Source organism: Balaenoptera musculus, chromosome 8 (genome assembly GCF_009873245.2).
Source record: "Balaenoptera musculus isolate JJ_BM4_2016_0621 chromosome 8, mBalMus1.pri.v3, whole genome shotgun sequence".
NCBI classification, from domain to species: domain Eukaryota; kingdom Metazoa; phylum Chordata; class Mammalia; order Artiodactyla; family Balaenopteridae; genus Balaenoptera; species Balaenoptera musculus.
In genome coordinates this window covers 7597349-7612306 of record NC_045792.1, presented here as the reverse complement: position 1 = coordinate 7612306, position 14958 = coordinate 7597349, and the positions used below count along the sequence as shown (strand labels likewise).

The following is a 14958-nucleotide window of genomic DNA, read 5'->3' as shown; positions in this document are numbered from 1 at the left end:
TGAGGATGAAAATATTCTAAAATTACATTGGGGTGATAGTTGTCCAATTCTAGGAATATACTAAAACCATTGAATTTTACACTTTAAATGGATGAATTTTATATAAAGCATGTGAATTTTATCTCAATAAAAATGGCAAATTTAACCTGCTTTAACCTAACATTACATTAATTGGGCGCTTGCCATATGTCAGGAATTCTTCTGGGAACTTAACATGAATTATTTCAATTAATCCTCAAAATATCTGTGTCATAGAGGTACTATTATTATACCCATTTTGAAGGTGCATGAACTGAGGCTCTGATAAGTTAAATAAAGTATCCACGGTCATACCAAATAAATATCAGAGCCATTTGAACCCAAAGCCCATCTGGCTCCAGAGCCTGAGAGCTACCACAGACCTAGGGCTGCCTCTCTGTTCAGTAGCCACTTTTCAAGGGTTTACAGGTATAGGGCTTGGGGGCCAGACACAAAGATGAAAGCCCTGGTGCCTGCCCCCAAGAAGCTCACAGGCTGGGAGAAGGCAGACATGATTACAGGTAATGGTTAGGATGCGTTGTAGTAAGTGTGGAATGACGAAGGTGGGCACACCTCGCGGTGCTCTGGGGACACGGGGTAACCGCCACCCTCCGCTCCTCCCTCTTGGATGCGTGGATGTGTAACAGCACTGACATAGGACTGGGACGGCCACCCCACACCTCTTCCTCCCCCCTTTATTGTCAACCCACCTCATCTACCCCTCCACTCAGACAGGCTCCCTGGGAGGCACCCTAGACGCTCCCCCTACCCCACCCATGTCAACCCCTAATCAGCTCTACCCATGCTCCTTCCCAGCTGTGTTTTGAGCCTGTTTACTGCGCGCCCAGGGCCCCACTCTAGTGCAGCCACCGTCACTTGTCACCTGGGCCATGGCGTGGGCCTCTTCTCCGGTCTCCCTGCTCCTAGTCCGGCGCCCACAAGACATTCTGCACACACCCACTGAGGAGTCCACAGTGCGAGCAGGGGCAGGTCAAGAGCCCCACAGGTGTGAAGAGTGGCAGTGAGGTGGGTTGGGGGGAGTGTTAAAGAGAGGTGATATGAAGTGTGGACTCCTGGTGTGTGTGGAGTACACGCGTGTATGGACTGACGTGGGCTGGAAGGCATGGGGTACCTGTGTATTTAGGACATGTTTACTGTAACTGTGAACACACAGCATAGAAAATCCCCCGAGAAGAAGAGATTCACCCTACTGTGTGATCACCCCTGATTAAAACCCCCGGGATTTAATCTACGCTGTGGATCGTAGCAGATAAGAGTGCACCACGTGGTGTTTGAGAGAGGAAGTGAACAGAAATATCTCAAGACTGCTGGTCCAAAAGGACCCTAAGGCCCCAGCTGATGGAGGCATCTATACAGACAGCCACAAAGGAGACAGAAAGGTGAAGGGGTCCCTATGTAGGACATCGAGAGATGACTCAGGGAACTGGGGGTGCAGAGGGGAAACGAAGTTGTATAGTAAGGAATTTGCCTGGCTTTTGTCCCCGGCTCCTGGAACAAAGCGTCTAAATCCTTGGAATGATAGGAGTGTCTTCGTTACTCATGGTGGGCCCTGACAGTTTGTGTAACCCCTGGGGACTGTCAGGGTGGAGGCTATGTCAATAGACCAACCTTGTATTTAGAGGGTTTGGGCTCCGAGATGGAAAGGGGAGTTGGATTGAGTTCAATTACTAGTGGCCAGTGATGTAATCAATCAAGCCTACATGATGACACCCCAGTAAGAACTCCAGGCACTGAAGCTACATGACCTTCGTGGTTGGCAATACACATCTGTGTGCCAGAAGGGTGATGCGTCCTGACTCCCCAGGGAGAGGCCATGGTAGCTTCATGTTTGGAACCCTCCCAGACCTTGCTCCGAGTCTCTTCTTTTGGCTGGTCCTGACATGTATTCTTTTATTGCTGTAATAAGCCTGTAATAGTAAGTATAGCACTTTCCTGAGTTCTGGGAGTCATTCTAGAGGATTATCAAGCCTGAGGAGGTAGCAGGAACCCCTGAATTTTTAGCTATTTGGTGATGGTGTTGAGGACATGCTACCCGAAAATCTGGCACCTTGAATATTTTAAGTTGAAGAAGTTTGAGAAAACAGCAGAAGCAGGAAACTCGCTTTGACCTTCTCCTCTCCTTGCACTTCTTCCCTGAAACAGGTCATGAACCGTCACGTGAGAGGCGCCCTCCTCATACCTGGAGAAAAGGAGCATCCTTATCTCCAAAGACTGCATCGCCAAGAAGAATCCTAACAAACAGGCCTTGTGAAGCTTCCCCCAGTTACTACAATTACTTCCTCCCCCTAACCCATCCCAGTCCTCCCTGATGGGCCACTCTTCAACAAAACTAGCATGAAAATACACAGGTATTTTTCTGGGTCATCATTTCTTTATGAAAACTCTCATGCCACGTAAAACTTGTATCAAATAAATTTGTATGCTTTTCTCCTGTTAATCTGTCAGTTCAATTTTTAGACCCAGCCAGGGACCCTATGAGGGCTGTGGAAAGCTCATTCCTCCCCTCGATTACTCGGAAGTGCGGTGGCCTGGGAACCCCCGAGCTTGCAGCTGGTGTCTGGCCAGGAGTCCTGTGAAGCACTGTGCCCTTCACCTGTGGAGTCTGGCCTCACTCTGGGCAGGTAGTGTGGGAAGTACACCGCGCTGTCCGCCCCACTGGGGGAAGAGGTGTCTGCACCCCCAGGGCATACTCCGCACAAGCACAGGCAGAAGGCCGTGTCTGTATATCCTACTGGGAGCTCTGGGTACAAGTGGCCCAGAGAGCCAAGGGCAGCCGATTGAGAAAACATGGGGGCGTGTTTTGCGGTGTTCTGTCGTAGTTACAACAGCCCTCCGCTGTCCAGAGCCCAGGGGCCCAGGATGGTCTCAGCACAGCCTGAGCTTGGTTTCTGGGGGAACGAGCAGCTTGCCTGTGACCCTACTTCTAAGCGGCTCTGCCACTCCACCTTCCCCATCTATCCCCTCGTGGTCGAAGGCTGGGGAGGGTGACACTGGCGCCCGGGAAGCAGGACGTAAGTGCATATTCAGAGAAGGGGTTTAGAGGGAAGGAGAGCAGACTTGGTGACTTAACTGGATTTGGGGACAGGTGTGAGAGAGGAGTTGAGGGTGATTCCCAGGACAAGGGTGATACCATCTAACTAAGGCAAGAGCAGGGGAGGAGGACCAGGTCTGGAGGGAGAAGATGAGCAGTGAGCACGATTTGGGGGGCCGGTACGGGATCTCAAGGGGTGATGACCACGGGCAAATGGATATAAAGATCGGGAGCTCACAGGAGACCCAGGTCAGAGAGAGATGTATGAGGCATCAGCACACAGGCAGAGGTTTCCATCGTCTTTCCAGCTCTGCTGCCAGGTCACCTGGGTGACAAACAGGACGCACAGACGGAGCGCTGAGGCCGGAGCCCTTCAAGGAGCCTGGAAGGAAACCGAGTGAGGAGATGCGAGAGGAGTTCACGGAATCAAAGCGAGCAAGGAGGCAGAGCAGGAGAGATGGGTTCTAAACGTACAGACGAGGTACAGCGTGATGATGGAGGAAAGTGCTTGCCGGCTCAGGCTGGGGGGTGCCCAGCCTGGAAAAAACCTACCTGGGGAGTCGCAGGCGGGGAGCGGCTTCCTGCAGCAGCGAGTGCTGGCCTGAGTCTGCCCTACAACCCCCTGAGCAAAGCGACTGGCTCTTCCCAGAGGCTCACAGTGGCCATTTGTGGGGAAGCTAAAAATAAAAGCCCAGACGGGCAAGGGACACTGTTTTTCATTCTAGGCCTTTTAGTTCTTGATTTTTAAAAAAATCATGTGCATGTAGAATTTTAATAAAAAGAATGAAAAACTACTTTCTTATTAATTATATGATTTAATACCAAATAGAATCTTTTTTTTTTAAAGGAATTCCTTTATTATTTATTTATTTATTTATTTATTTTTGGCTGTGTTGGGTCTTCGTTTCTGTGCGAGGGCTTTCTCTAGTTGCGGCAAGCGGGGACCACTCTTCATCGCGGTGCGCGGGCCTCTCACCATCGCGGCCTCTCTTGTTGCGGGGCACAGGCTCCAGAAGCGCAGGCTCAGTAGTCGTGGCTCACGGGCCCAGTCGCTCCGCGGCATGTGGGATCCTCCCAGACCAGGGCTCGAACCCGTGTCCCCTGCATTGGCAGGCAGATTCTCAACCACTGCGCCACCAGGGAAGCCCCAAATCGAACCTTCTCACTGGCTCTAACCAGTATTTCATTTTAGGCACGCTCCAGCCTCCCTTGGATGTAGCCCACCTTCCCAGGCCACGCCAACCTGGCATAAAAGTTCTCTTACATTATCCTGGATAACCGCTACACCCAGCAAGACTAAGAAAACACAGACAGGAAGGGGAAGAGCACCTCACTCCGCGCCCTGCCCTAGCCGCCCAGCAGTCGGGAACGTCGCCAGCAGACTGCTACAGGCTGGTGCTGACCCACCTCTTCCAGCCGACGCCTGCCGCCCGGGCTGCCCTACATCTGGACTGCCTGGTCCCTTTGGGGGCGGTTCCCAGGTTCCTGGGGTTTCTCCAAACACTCACAAAACCAGGGGTCTTCTTCAATTGCCTCCCCAATTCAAAGTCAATTATCAGTATTTTCTAAGTGTCACGTTCTTGTACCTTTATCTCGAGGAGCATGGTTTACTAGAAATAGAAACAACAGCCAACATTTTTAGGCCTTACAGAAACAAATACAGTAAGTCCCCTACATGCAAACCTTCAAGTTGCGAACTTTCAAAGATGCGAACGTGCGTTTGCATGTCCAATCACGTGTTAGTTCACATGTCTGGCGTACATTGTCACATGCCTGCATCCTGTGTAAGTGGTTGTGCTTCTGTGTACTTCACTGTATAGTACTGTATAAAGTACAGTAGTACAGTATCTTTATTTCAGGCTCAAGATGTCCAGAAGCAAGCGTAAAAGCAATGGTGATGTAGCTGGTACTGCAGCTTGCCCTCCATCTCCTATTGCTGACAATCCTTCACCTCTACCGTCTCCCACCTCCTCTCCCTCCTCCAGTCAGTAACTCTTCTTGCCTGTTCACTCGATGCCAGCCCCTGTGTGCCAGCTGTTGTACTGTACTACTGTACTTTTCAAGGTACTGTAAGATTAAAAGTTGTATTTTTTGCTTTTTATACATTATTTGTGTGAAAAGTGTTATAAACCTATTAACAGTACAGTACTATACAGCCGATTGTGTCAGTTGGGTACCTAGGCTAACTTTGTTGGACTTACGAACAAATTGGACTTACAAACATACTCTCAGAACGGAACTTGTTTGTATGTAGGGGACTTACTGGACAGTTATTTCATCTGAGCTTTTAAAGTTCAATCCATCGTGCATGGTAACAGGCATTATGGAAACAGGAGAGTGGGTTTTTAGAAAGTTGTATTATCAACACAGAGAGAACACCTAACGACTGTTCTTGGGGCTTCTCCCCAACTGTGCTGTCACTCCGAGTTTTCTCAGCTCAGCCAAAGTAACGTGAGGTGTATTTGTTTGCAAGATGGTACTGTTGCAAGAAATAAGATGGGAGCCAGCTGGACAACTGAGTGGGATGGCCGAGATAACTCCCTCCCGCGGGGTGCTCGGCTCTGCATCTCCCTCCTGAGACCCAAGGACAGGCTTGCTTCCAAAACAAAGGAGATTCAAAAAACCAGCAGCCTCCTCACAACCACGTATTTACAGATTAATCAAAGCCATCCCCTAGTCTAGAAAGGACAGGTGCTACATGGAGCTAAAATGCCAACTACTGATCCAGAACTTTCAAGATGATCCCTTTCCCCAAACTTCTACACCATTCTTTAGATTGCAAACAGGCAGCCTGCAGACCAAATCCAACCTACAAATATGTTCTGCTTGGCTATCCAAGTGTTTTTTTAAAAATTGTGATTTAGTTAGCAATATACTGGGAGATTTCACATAAATATCTGGGTTTCCTGACTCTCTGAAAAAAGTTAGGATTTCCCTGGTGGTCCAGTGGTTAAGACTCTGCACTCCCAATGCAGTGGGCCCGGATTTGATCCCTGGTCAGGGAACTAGATCCCACATGCCGCAACTAAGAGTTCGCATGCCACAGCTAAAGATCCTGCATGCCATAACAAAGATCCCGTGTGCCGCAACTAAGACCTGGTACAGCCAAATATATAAATAATAATAAAAAAAAGTTAGAAAATCTGTTCCCACAGAGCAACCCTCAGCTGGAGCTAACAACTGCCCTCTTTAGACATGTGGGTGCTCCGCACCACGGCCTTACACCCTGCTTGCTCCACTCGTTTTTGTTACCTGCCTGCCATTTACACCTGCTTTGCTTGCTCACTGAACAGCCCTTCGCAGGCCCCATGGTCACTTGCACAGTAAGGGGCCCGAGCTGAGGCTGAAGAGAATCCTTGTAGTCTATGATCGCTGGCTACAAAATCTGAGACTTACAAATAAAGCGAGGAAGGCTTTGCTGATAGATCCTGCAGCTCCATGAGGACAGCAGAAGCTGCTTCTGAATCTCTGTGAGCTAGACAACCTTAAGTTCTGCTCCAACCACAGGACTTTCCTGACAGACCAAGAGCTTTATGTTGGGTAAAAACAGTTCCTGATCACAGATTCTGTGCTTTAGTTCTTCCTGGTCTTGGGCTCTCTTCCACTCTGAAGCAGGCAGACTGCCTGCTGGCTTTTCCAGCATGTGGCCAAAGTGTCGAGAAACAGACACTAGTCCCCAGTAAGAGCCCTGAAGCAGCTGTTTCTTCAACTCATCAGGCCTGGCTCTTCTGGAGTCTGTCCCAAGTGAGAAGTTAGCAGAGTCCCTTAAACAGAGAGAAGAATTCAGGGCAAACTGCCCAACTGTCTTCACTGTGCTCCTGAGTGTGTGGCTTCCTCGTCCCCATTTTGATCCCGACTCGGCATCTTTAAGCCCAGACGGTGCAGGGAATGGACAAAGTATCGAGGAGGCTTGCAGACCAAGTTGAGGTCCTCCTTCCCGGGCTGCAGGGCAGGCAGAGTCAGCTGGCAGGCATGCAGGTGAAGGGGGATGTGGCGGGCCTTGGACTGCGGCAGCCCCATCTTCTTCAGGGTGCAGGCAGACAGCTTCTGTGCAGAGGAGACAGCTCGTGAGCGCAAGGCCAACAGCCCCTCCCTGACCAGCGTGCGGGGGGCAGAAGACCTCCACTTACGGGGCCCCCCTCACCAACTCCCGGAAGACACAGTGATGGACAGCCTGCTTCGGGGCCATTTCTAGGAAGGCTTCGGAGCCCATGTATGAGAAAACCCACCACACCAGGGAAGCTCTCCTTGGGCCAGTTCTCTGGCTTTCCAAGAGAACGGGCTGTGTAACAGCAACAAGCAAAGTTTCCACCAAGGCTCTTTAGTTGTAGCGTGAAAGCCTGCTTTGAGCCTTCAGAAAGTCTCCTAACTGCTTCTCAATTTCTCCATAAGCTAGATAACTAGCACGGTACTGTGTCGGAAGACAATCAACACATCTCTGCTGTGACTCACTTCAGGGATTGAACAAGGGGAAAGCGTAAGTTCTCCCCCTTATTCTGTTGCATATTGGGTCAAACGTGTATTACCTGGGGGGCCAGCCTGTTCCAGTCTGAATACTTGTGATCACCAAGGACTGGGCAATCCAATCCAAAAGACAGGTGAACTCGAAGCTGATGCTTTATTCCTTTAAAAAAAGAGAGGGAGGAAGCTTATGAGTACCCATTGAAACAATACCACTGTGGCATCTGCTCTTAATCATATAAATCAAAGGACAGTAAACCGGCAAAGCCCCAACTACAATAGGTATAAAGAATAATCTAACAAACAATAAGCTATTAGGAATAAACATTATAAATACTGTTAAGCCTCTAAGTACCCCTTGCCATCACAGTTTCCTTTCCACCACAGATAACCACTATCAACTCAGTGTCTATCATTGCCATGCTTTTTTATTTTTAAATAATTGTGTTGTATAACACTAAATAGTATCACTTTGTACATTTTTTTTATTATGGCAAATATACATAAAAATTTACCCATTTTAATCCTTTCTTTTAATATAAATTTATTTATTTATTTATTTTGGCTACATTGGGTCTTCGTTGCTGCATTGGGTCTTCGTTGCTTCGCTGGGTCTTTTTTCTCTAGCTGCGGCAAGCAGGGGCTACTCTTCGTTGCAGTGCACGGGCTTCTCATTGCGGTGGCTTCTCTTGTTACGGAGCACGGGCTCTACACGCGTGGGCTTCAGTAGCTGTGGCTCGCAGGCTCAGTAGTTGTGGCTCACGGGCTCTAGAGCGCAGGCTCAGTAGTTGTGGCGCACGGGCTTAGTTGCTCTGCGGCATGTGGGATCTTCCCGGACCAGGGATTGAACCTGTGTCCCCTGCATTGGCAGGCAGATTCTTAACCACTGCACCACCAGGGAAGTCCCATTTTAATCGTTTTTAAGAGTACAGTTCGGTGGCACTGAGTACATTCACATTGTTGTGCAATCACTACTACAGTCCCTCTCCAGAACTCTTCCACTGCCCCCAACTGAAACTCTGTATCCAGTTAACAATAACTCCCCGCCCCCTGCTCTCTCCAGCCCCTGGTAACCATTACTCTACTATCTGTCTCTATGAATGTGACTATTCTAGGTACCTCATATAAATGGAATCATACAGTATGCGTCCTTTTGTGTTCCATTTAGCATAATGTCTTAACGTTTATCCACGCTGCAGTATGTGTCAGAATTTCCTTCCTTTCTAAGGCTGGATTACATTCCACTGCATGATGTACCACATTCTGTTCTTCCATTCATCTGTTGATGGACATGTAGGTTGTTTTCACCTTTTGGCTATTGCGAATAGTGCTGCTATGAACACGGTGTACAAATATCTTTTCTGAATCCCTGTTTTCAATTCTTCTGCATATATACAGGGAGCAGAACTGCTGGATCATATGGTAATTCTATGCTTCATTTTTTGAGGAATCAATTTGCAAATTTTTTAAATAAACGTAAGCAAACCATTTATTTATTTATTATCTTTTTGAAAGGAAGAATTGATTTATTCAATCATTTTAGCTGAATATTTCTCACCCACCCAGGAAACTGATTAAGAGTAGGAGTCTGCCTAAAGCAAACTATGTGTATCCTTCTGCTACCTACTGTTTGTAACAATCATCCCTATGGAAGCTCCCAGCCTCAGATCAGCACCGGAAGCACGCTCTGGTGCAATCCCAGAGCCCCCAGAATACCAGCTGCTCAGGGAGGGGCGGAGCCCAGCACAAGGCCCTGGGTGAGGCTTCGCAGCCCACTGCAGAGCAGTGGGACCCTCCCGGTAATAGGCTGGAAGCTCCACGAGGGCGGAGGAGAGGGTTGCTGTTCAGCACCCGGTACTGAGTCACAGCCAGGTGTGCGTTCCTGCTGGTCCGCACACTCACTATCTTCCCATTGTCCATGCAGTAGCTTGGGGACAGCGTCATCTGGAGCCCAAGAAATCAAGACACGGTCGAAGAAAGGGCAGCAACCCACCCCTCTGGAGGCGCTCACCCACCTTGTGGTGTCGTTCCTGGCCCTGCACCTCCTTCTCAATGATGGGAATGTCCACGACTCCCGCTGAGGGCACCGGGACGCGCGTCGTGATGGCCCTGGGGGGACACACACAGACCCTTGCTTAAGCCACAAAGGTGAGTGAGGCTCTCCTTGCGTCGGCTACTTAGAGGTTTTAACTCTGGACATCCTGCACTACTGCGGTCAGTTCTTAAGATCAGAGGGTCCCAAATGATCTCTTGGTTAGTGCTTAGCCTAGAGCTTGACACTATCCTTATAAGCCTATCTTTTTTACAATCTAACTATATGTGCTGATTGTAGCATATTTGGGGACAAAACAGAAAAACAAAGAAAAAAATTATATAATAACACGGTCACTCATTCAGCCTTTAAAAATGAGTATGTACAGCTTTAAAGTAAAACTAGTGGTAATACAGTTTTTGTATCCTGTTTTTCTTTTTTTAATAATAAAAGACTGGTAAGTTCGAGCTGCATATGAATAAATGAATGAATTGAGTGAAAATTCACAGGACCGCTCCTGCTCCTATTTGCCAGGGTCGATAAAAACAGGGAGGACCTGTGCTCAGAAAAGTCCCAGGAACCCCAACCACAGCTCAGTAAGTCCCTCTTGTGGGAGGTTTCCCTCCATCACACCACAGACAGGCAGAAGACTCTTTAATCTGTCCTATGTCCATGCCTCTTCCAGTCAATCAGCTCTCCTGGGTACTTGGTGGCCTAACACAGAATCACTGGCCCAGGAGTCACAAGCCCAGATATAACATTGCACACCCTGGACACCCCACTGCAGATTGGTAGCAGTTTAGGCTGCTATCTGATACATTTATCATACTTACACTGAGTTGTAAACTACGAGTTGACCCTTCTAATGACCTAACAACTACTGCTCAAAAACGTTCAGTCAGTAATATTCACTGAATATAAATAGACACTGATGCCGTTAGGTACTAGTTCTAGATGGATGAACAAGACAAAAATCCCTGTTCCTAAGGAATTCCCAAATCTAGTAAGAAGACTCAACAATCACTAGAATATAACAAATTGTTATCCTACTAAGCCAGCAAGTGCTAATCAGTTGCCTGCTCATGTTCTACTTCTAACTTCTATTTCCTGCACCTGGTACTTAAGGCTGTCAGTAACCAGGTTCCCGCCGAACCTTCCAGCACTCTCTGCCACCGCCACCCGTCCCACACCAGACTGTAGGCCTACTCCTACAATGTCCGCTGTTCCTACAATCTGGAAACGTTTCTCCACTCATTCTATCAAACCCTTCATTCATCGAGACCCAATTAACTGACTTCAGTCTTCCACGAAGCCTGATACAGAAAATGGTGAGCGATGCTGAACTTTTACAGACAATTCTCACAAATAACACTTTTTATAGACTTACATTTTGATTACTTGTATACATAATAAAGTCTTCAATTTTCCATCTTTCAGCCTTTACTGTGATGTGGGTACTGTGTTAAAACACTTCACATGCACTGTCTCACTTAACTCTCTCATTGACTCCATTATTCCCATTTTCCATTATGATGACAAAGCTTAAAGAAGTTCAATAATTTGCCTAAGGTTCCACTCTGGTAAAGACACAGGTGAGAGTTGAACACAGATCTTGTTGAGCTCTTAGCTACCATGCCAAACGTCCTCCCATTACCTGTAATCTCTTCTTACAGTGATTCTTAAACCTTATTCTACCTCAGAGTCATTTGTGGAGCTTTTGAAAAATATAGATGCCCAATCCCCACACCCACCAGACTTATGAATCAGAACCTCTGTGGGTGGGGCTCAAGCATATAGATTTTTTAAAGGCTCCCAAGATTACAAAGCAGCTGCAAATCAAGGATCTACAAGCAAAATCTAAATGAATACTACAATCAAACAGAAATAATAAACAATCTAACAGAAAATAGGCAAAAGAAAATAGTCTGTTCACAGAAGGGGAACTCAAACAGCAATAAACACACACACAAAACAGTCAACATCACTAGTACACAGGGGAAACAGAAAATAACAATATCATATATTTTTTTACCCATCAGAATGGCAAACCTTTAAAAATGCATTGGTCAGGGATAAGGGGAGGTAGATATTTACCACTCCTAGCGGGAGTAAAACTGACATAACCATTTGGAGAGCAATTTGGGTAGTAACCATTCAAATTTTAAATGTGTGTACCCTTCAACCCAGCAATTCCATTTCTGGGACTCGGTCCTAAGGATATACTCACATATTCTTTGCAATAGGCTCTGAAAATTGGGAAAGTACCTAACACCCGTCAATAAGGAAATTATGATATCCATACACAGAGCCATTAAAAAGGAGATAGCTCTAAATGTACAACACAAAATGCTCTCCAAGATATACGTCCAAGTGAAAAAAGCAAGATGCAAAGCAGTGTAAAATATGCTGCTATACAGTAATATGCTTATACATGCCCCATATAACTCTGGAAGTTACACAAGACACTAATAATAGGGACTGCTTCTGGAGAAGGAATTGAGTAGGTGGGGGACAGAAGTAGGTTTCAGTTTTGCTCATGCATCTTTCTTCTATTAAAAAAACTGAGGTAAATCTATATGCACTAACATGGAAAGATCCCCAAAACAAAGAGTTAAGTTGAAAAAGAAAGTACAGTATACATTGTAAAGTGTGATATATATACACACATCTGTATGTAGACATACACAGGCATACACACATAGTGTATACACAAGACATATATGTAAGTACGTTGAGTAAGCACCAGAGGAATAAAAACCAAAGTACCCCAAGGGAAGAAACTAGAATAATAGAATCAGTGGATTCTCCAGGAGTTTTTTGCTTTATCTTTGTAGTCTGACATTTTACCACAGGAATGAAATCATGTATACTCATATAATTAATTTTTAATAATTTTTATGTACAGCCCTAATTAGGAACCACTATGCCACCAGACTCTAATATTCTAAGCACTAAACCTGTTTCCTATAATTTTTATATGCCCACACGTCCGAGTACAGTGCCTTCTATTACTAGGAGTTCCTGCTGTATGAACGGATGAATAGATGGAAGGGTGCCTACACCACCTCGACCGCTATCGATGGGCTTCATACCAGTACTTCTTTGTCACCTGACGGGTTCTAAACAACTCTTGGACTTGATGCGCCACTTCTTTTTCCCAAGCCAACACCATTACGCCTGTAGTTTCCTTGTCCAGCCGATGGCACAGATGCAAGGGCTCTGCCTTGTGGCCGTGAAGCATCTTCGCCAGGACAGGCAGTGCATCACTGATGCAGAGCCGGACCCCAGGGCCACCTAAGAAGGAAAAAGCCAGAGGTTTGAGCGGCCAGGAAAAGATCCCACCAAAGACCTCTACCTGGGACAACAGCCCTTACTGGATTAACAGTAAATGCTTTCTAGAGCCTTATTACTGAATTGTGGTCCAGGGACTAGCAACATATCAGTCTGCCCAGGGAGCTTGCTAGAAAGGAATCTCAGGGCTCCAACCCAGACTAATTAATCAAAATCTGCATTTTAACAAAAGGCCCAAGTGACTCATATGCATACTAAAGTTTAAAAAGCACCATCCTAGAGCATGTGGCTTTCTCCTCAGACCTATATGTATATATATTTTTTAATCTACTTATGTCCTCATACTAAAATTAGCAACCAATATGATGAGATCTGATATTTCACTATATAAACAAAAGCTTGAGAATTTGCCAAGTAAACCCTAGTGAGAAATGCAAGACCATGAGGCCCTCCTGAGGCATTACAGAAGAGCTGAGAGGCTGGGCTTTGGGGTGAGACATTCCTGGGTTCCATTCTATGGACCCTCACAACTAGCCATTGACCTTGACAGATTACTTACTCTTTCCCAACTTTCAGTTTTCTCATCTATAAAATGTAAATATCTGATAATAGTTATCTCTCAGGGAACGGAAAGGCAAGCTACTGGAAGGATCAAGAGAGAAAAAAAAACCATACAAAGCACTTGGCAATGTCTGATTTAATTCGCTGTCTTCATGTACAACCTTCTCCATACCTCTCCCCAAAACATTCGTTCTTCTAGCTAAAATATGCCTATTCCCCCAGCAAAACCCTTTCCACAAATGCATTTTTTTCTATCAGTCTTTCCTGACTTACCCTAGCTGTCTCTGACAACTACATTTAACATTTATTCAAAAACATTAGGGTTTCCATTACGTTCTAGGCACCCTGGGGTTTTGTTAGGTATACACCAACACACGTTATGTCCTCTTTCCCAGTTCTGATAGAAAATAATCTGAAGACAGGAACCACACAGCCTTTGTCCTTCTCTATAGCAATCCTCGGTGCAGGTCTGCACACAGCAAATTCCATAAATCACTGCTGGCTGCCAGATGTTTGGAAGGTGGGGACTGTCTGATTTATCTCTGCGTCCTTACTGGTTCCTCACAGAGGACAGTGCCCCACAAAAGTTCAATTACTTTGAAAGCAAGGCTTCAGAGAGCCCCCGGGGAATGTTAGAGTCGCCCCTTCGCGTGGCACAAAGCAGCAGCGGGCCCGCCTCCCTTGCCCACGTGCTGCTTACCATGCACAGGGAGACCGTAGGGCTTATTGATGACCACAAGGTCCTTGTCCTGGTGGACAAGTCCTCGGCCTCAGCGCCTTAGCAAGCACGTTGGGGTGGACGCGCTGCAGCTTGCTCTGTGAACCGCAGTAGTTCTTGCACTCTCCGCTGAACAGGGTTTGTGGGCACCTGCGGGGAGAGAAGGAGCGACGGTAAATGCCTGGTGGGGAGGACTTTCAGTAAGTCTGGGTGAGAATTTGGGAAGGGAATGCCTGTATTTAGCATTAGACTCGCCCCGTCCCCGAGGAATTTTGAGCGCAGGGGTGGGTGTCTGTCTCGCCTGTACCCACGTGGTGCTTAGGGCCGGGGTCGGCAGGAGCCAGAGACCCAGCCCACAGGAAGATACCGCACTCTTCCGACCTCTCCCCTCCGCTTTCTCCCCATTCTCCCACCACAAGTCCTCGACATTGATTACTTGACACGTGTCAGAGGACCCTCCCACCTCCCTCCCGGCCTGGGAAACCAGTGAGCGCACTGCCTCTTGGGAGTTGTGGTCCTTCTGGGCTCACCGGCTTCTTCGTCTTTTGTTCCTGTTTCTGGGCTCGAAGCCTCTCCGCTAATCGCTGGGCATCCAGGGGCCGAGAGGCAGCAGCAGCGGAACAAAGTGGCTTTGAGACGAAAGTGAAGAGATTCCCCAGACGCTGCCAGGAACCCCGGACCCAGAAGCCAGGGGCACCACAGCTAGGAGCCGCCATCTTGCCCAGAAAGGAGGCACGAGCCAAGCCCACGCGCAGAAGACGGACTAGAGGCAGGAGGGAGTGGGTGGGGCCTGCGGGTCACGTGGGGCGGGCGGGGCGGGGCGGG

General features: G+C 47.4%; 1 protein-coding gene across 1 annotated transcript; it reads right to left on the bottom strand.

Moving 5' to 3' along the window:
* Positions 1-6580: 6580 nt before the first annotated feature.
* On the bottom strand, positions 6581-14901 carry RPUSD4 (RNA pseudouridine synthase D4). The gene is given in 10 exon segments (XM_036862635.1): positions 6581-7117; positions 7597-7694; positions 9324-9369; positions 9371-9475; positions 9547-9640; positions 12656-12857; positions 14116-14182; positions 14184-14225; positions 14227-14283; positions 14664-14901. Coding segments are annotated over 10 exon segments (1137 nt in total). The 5' UTR covers positions 14850-14901; the 3' UTR covers positions 6581-6877.
* Between the last annotated feature and the right edge of the window lie 57 nt (positions 14902-14958).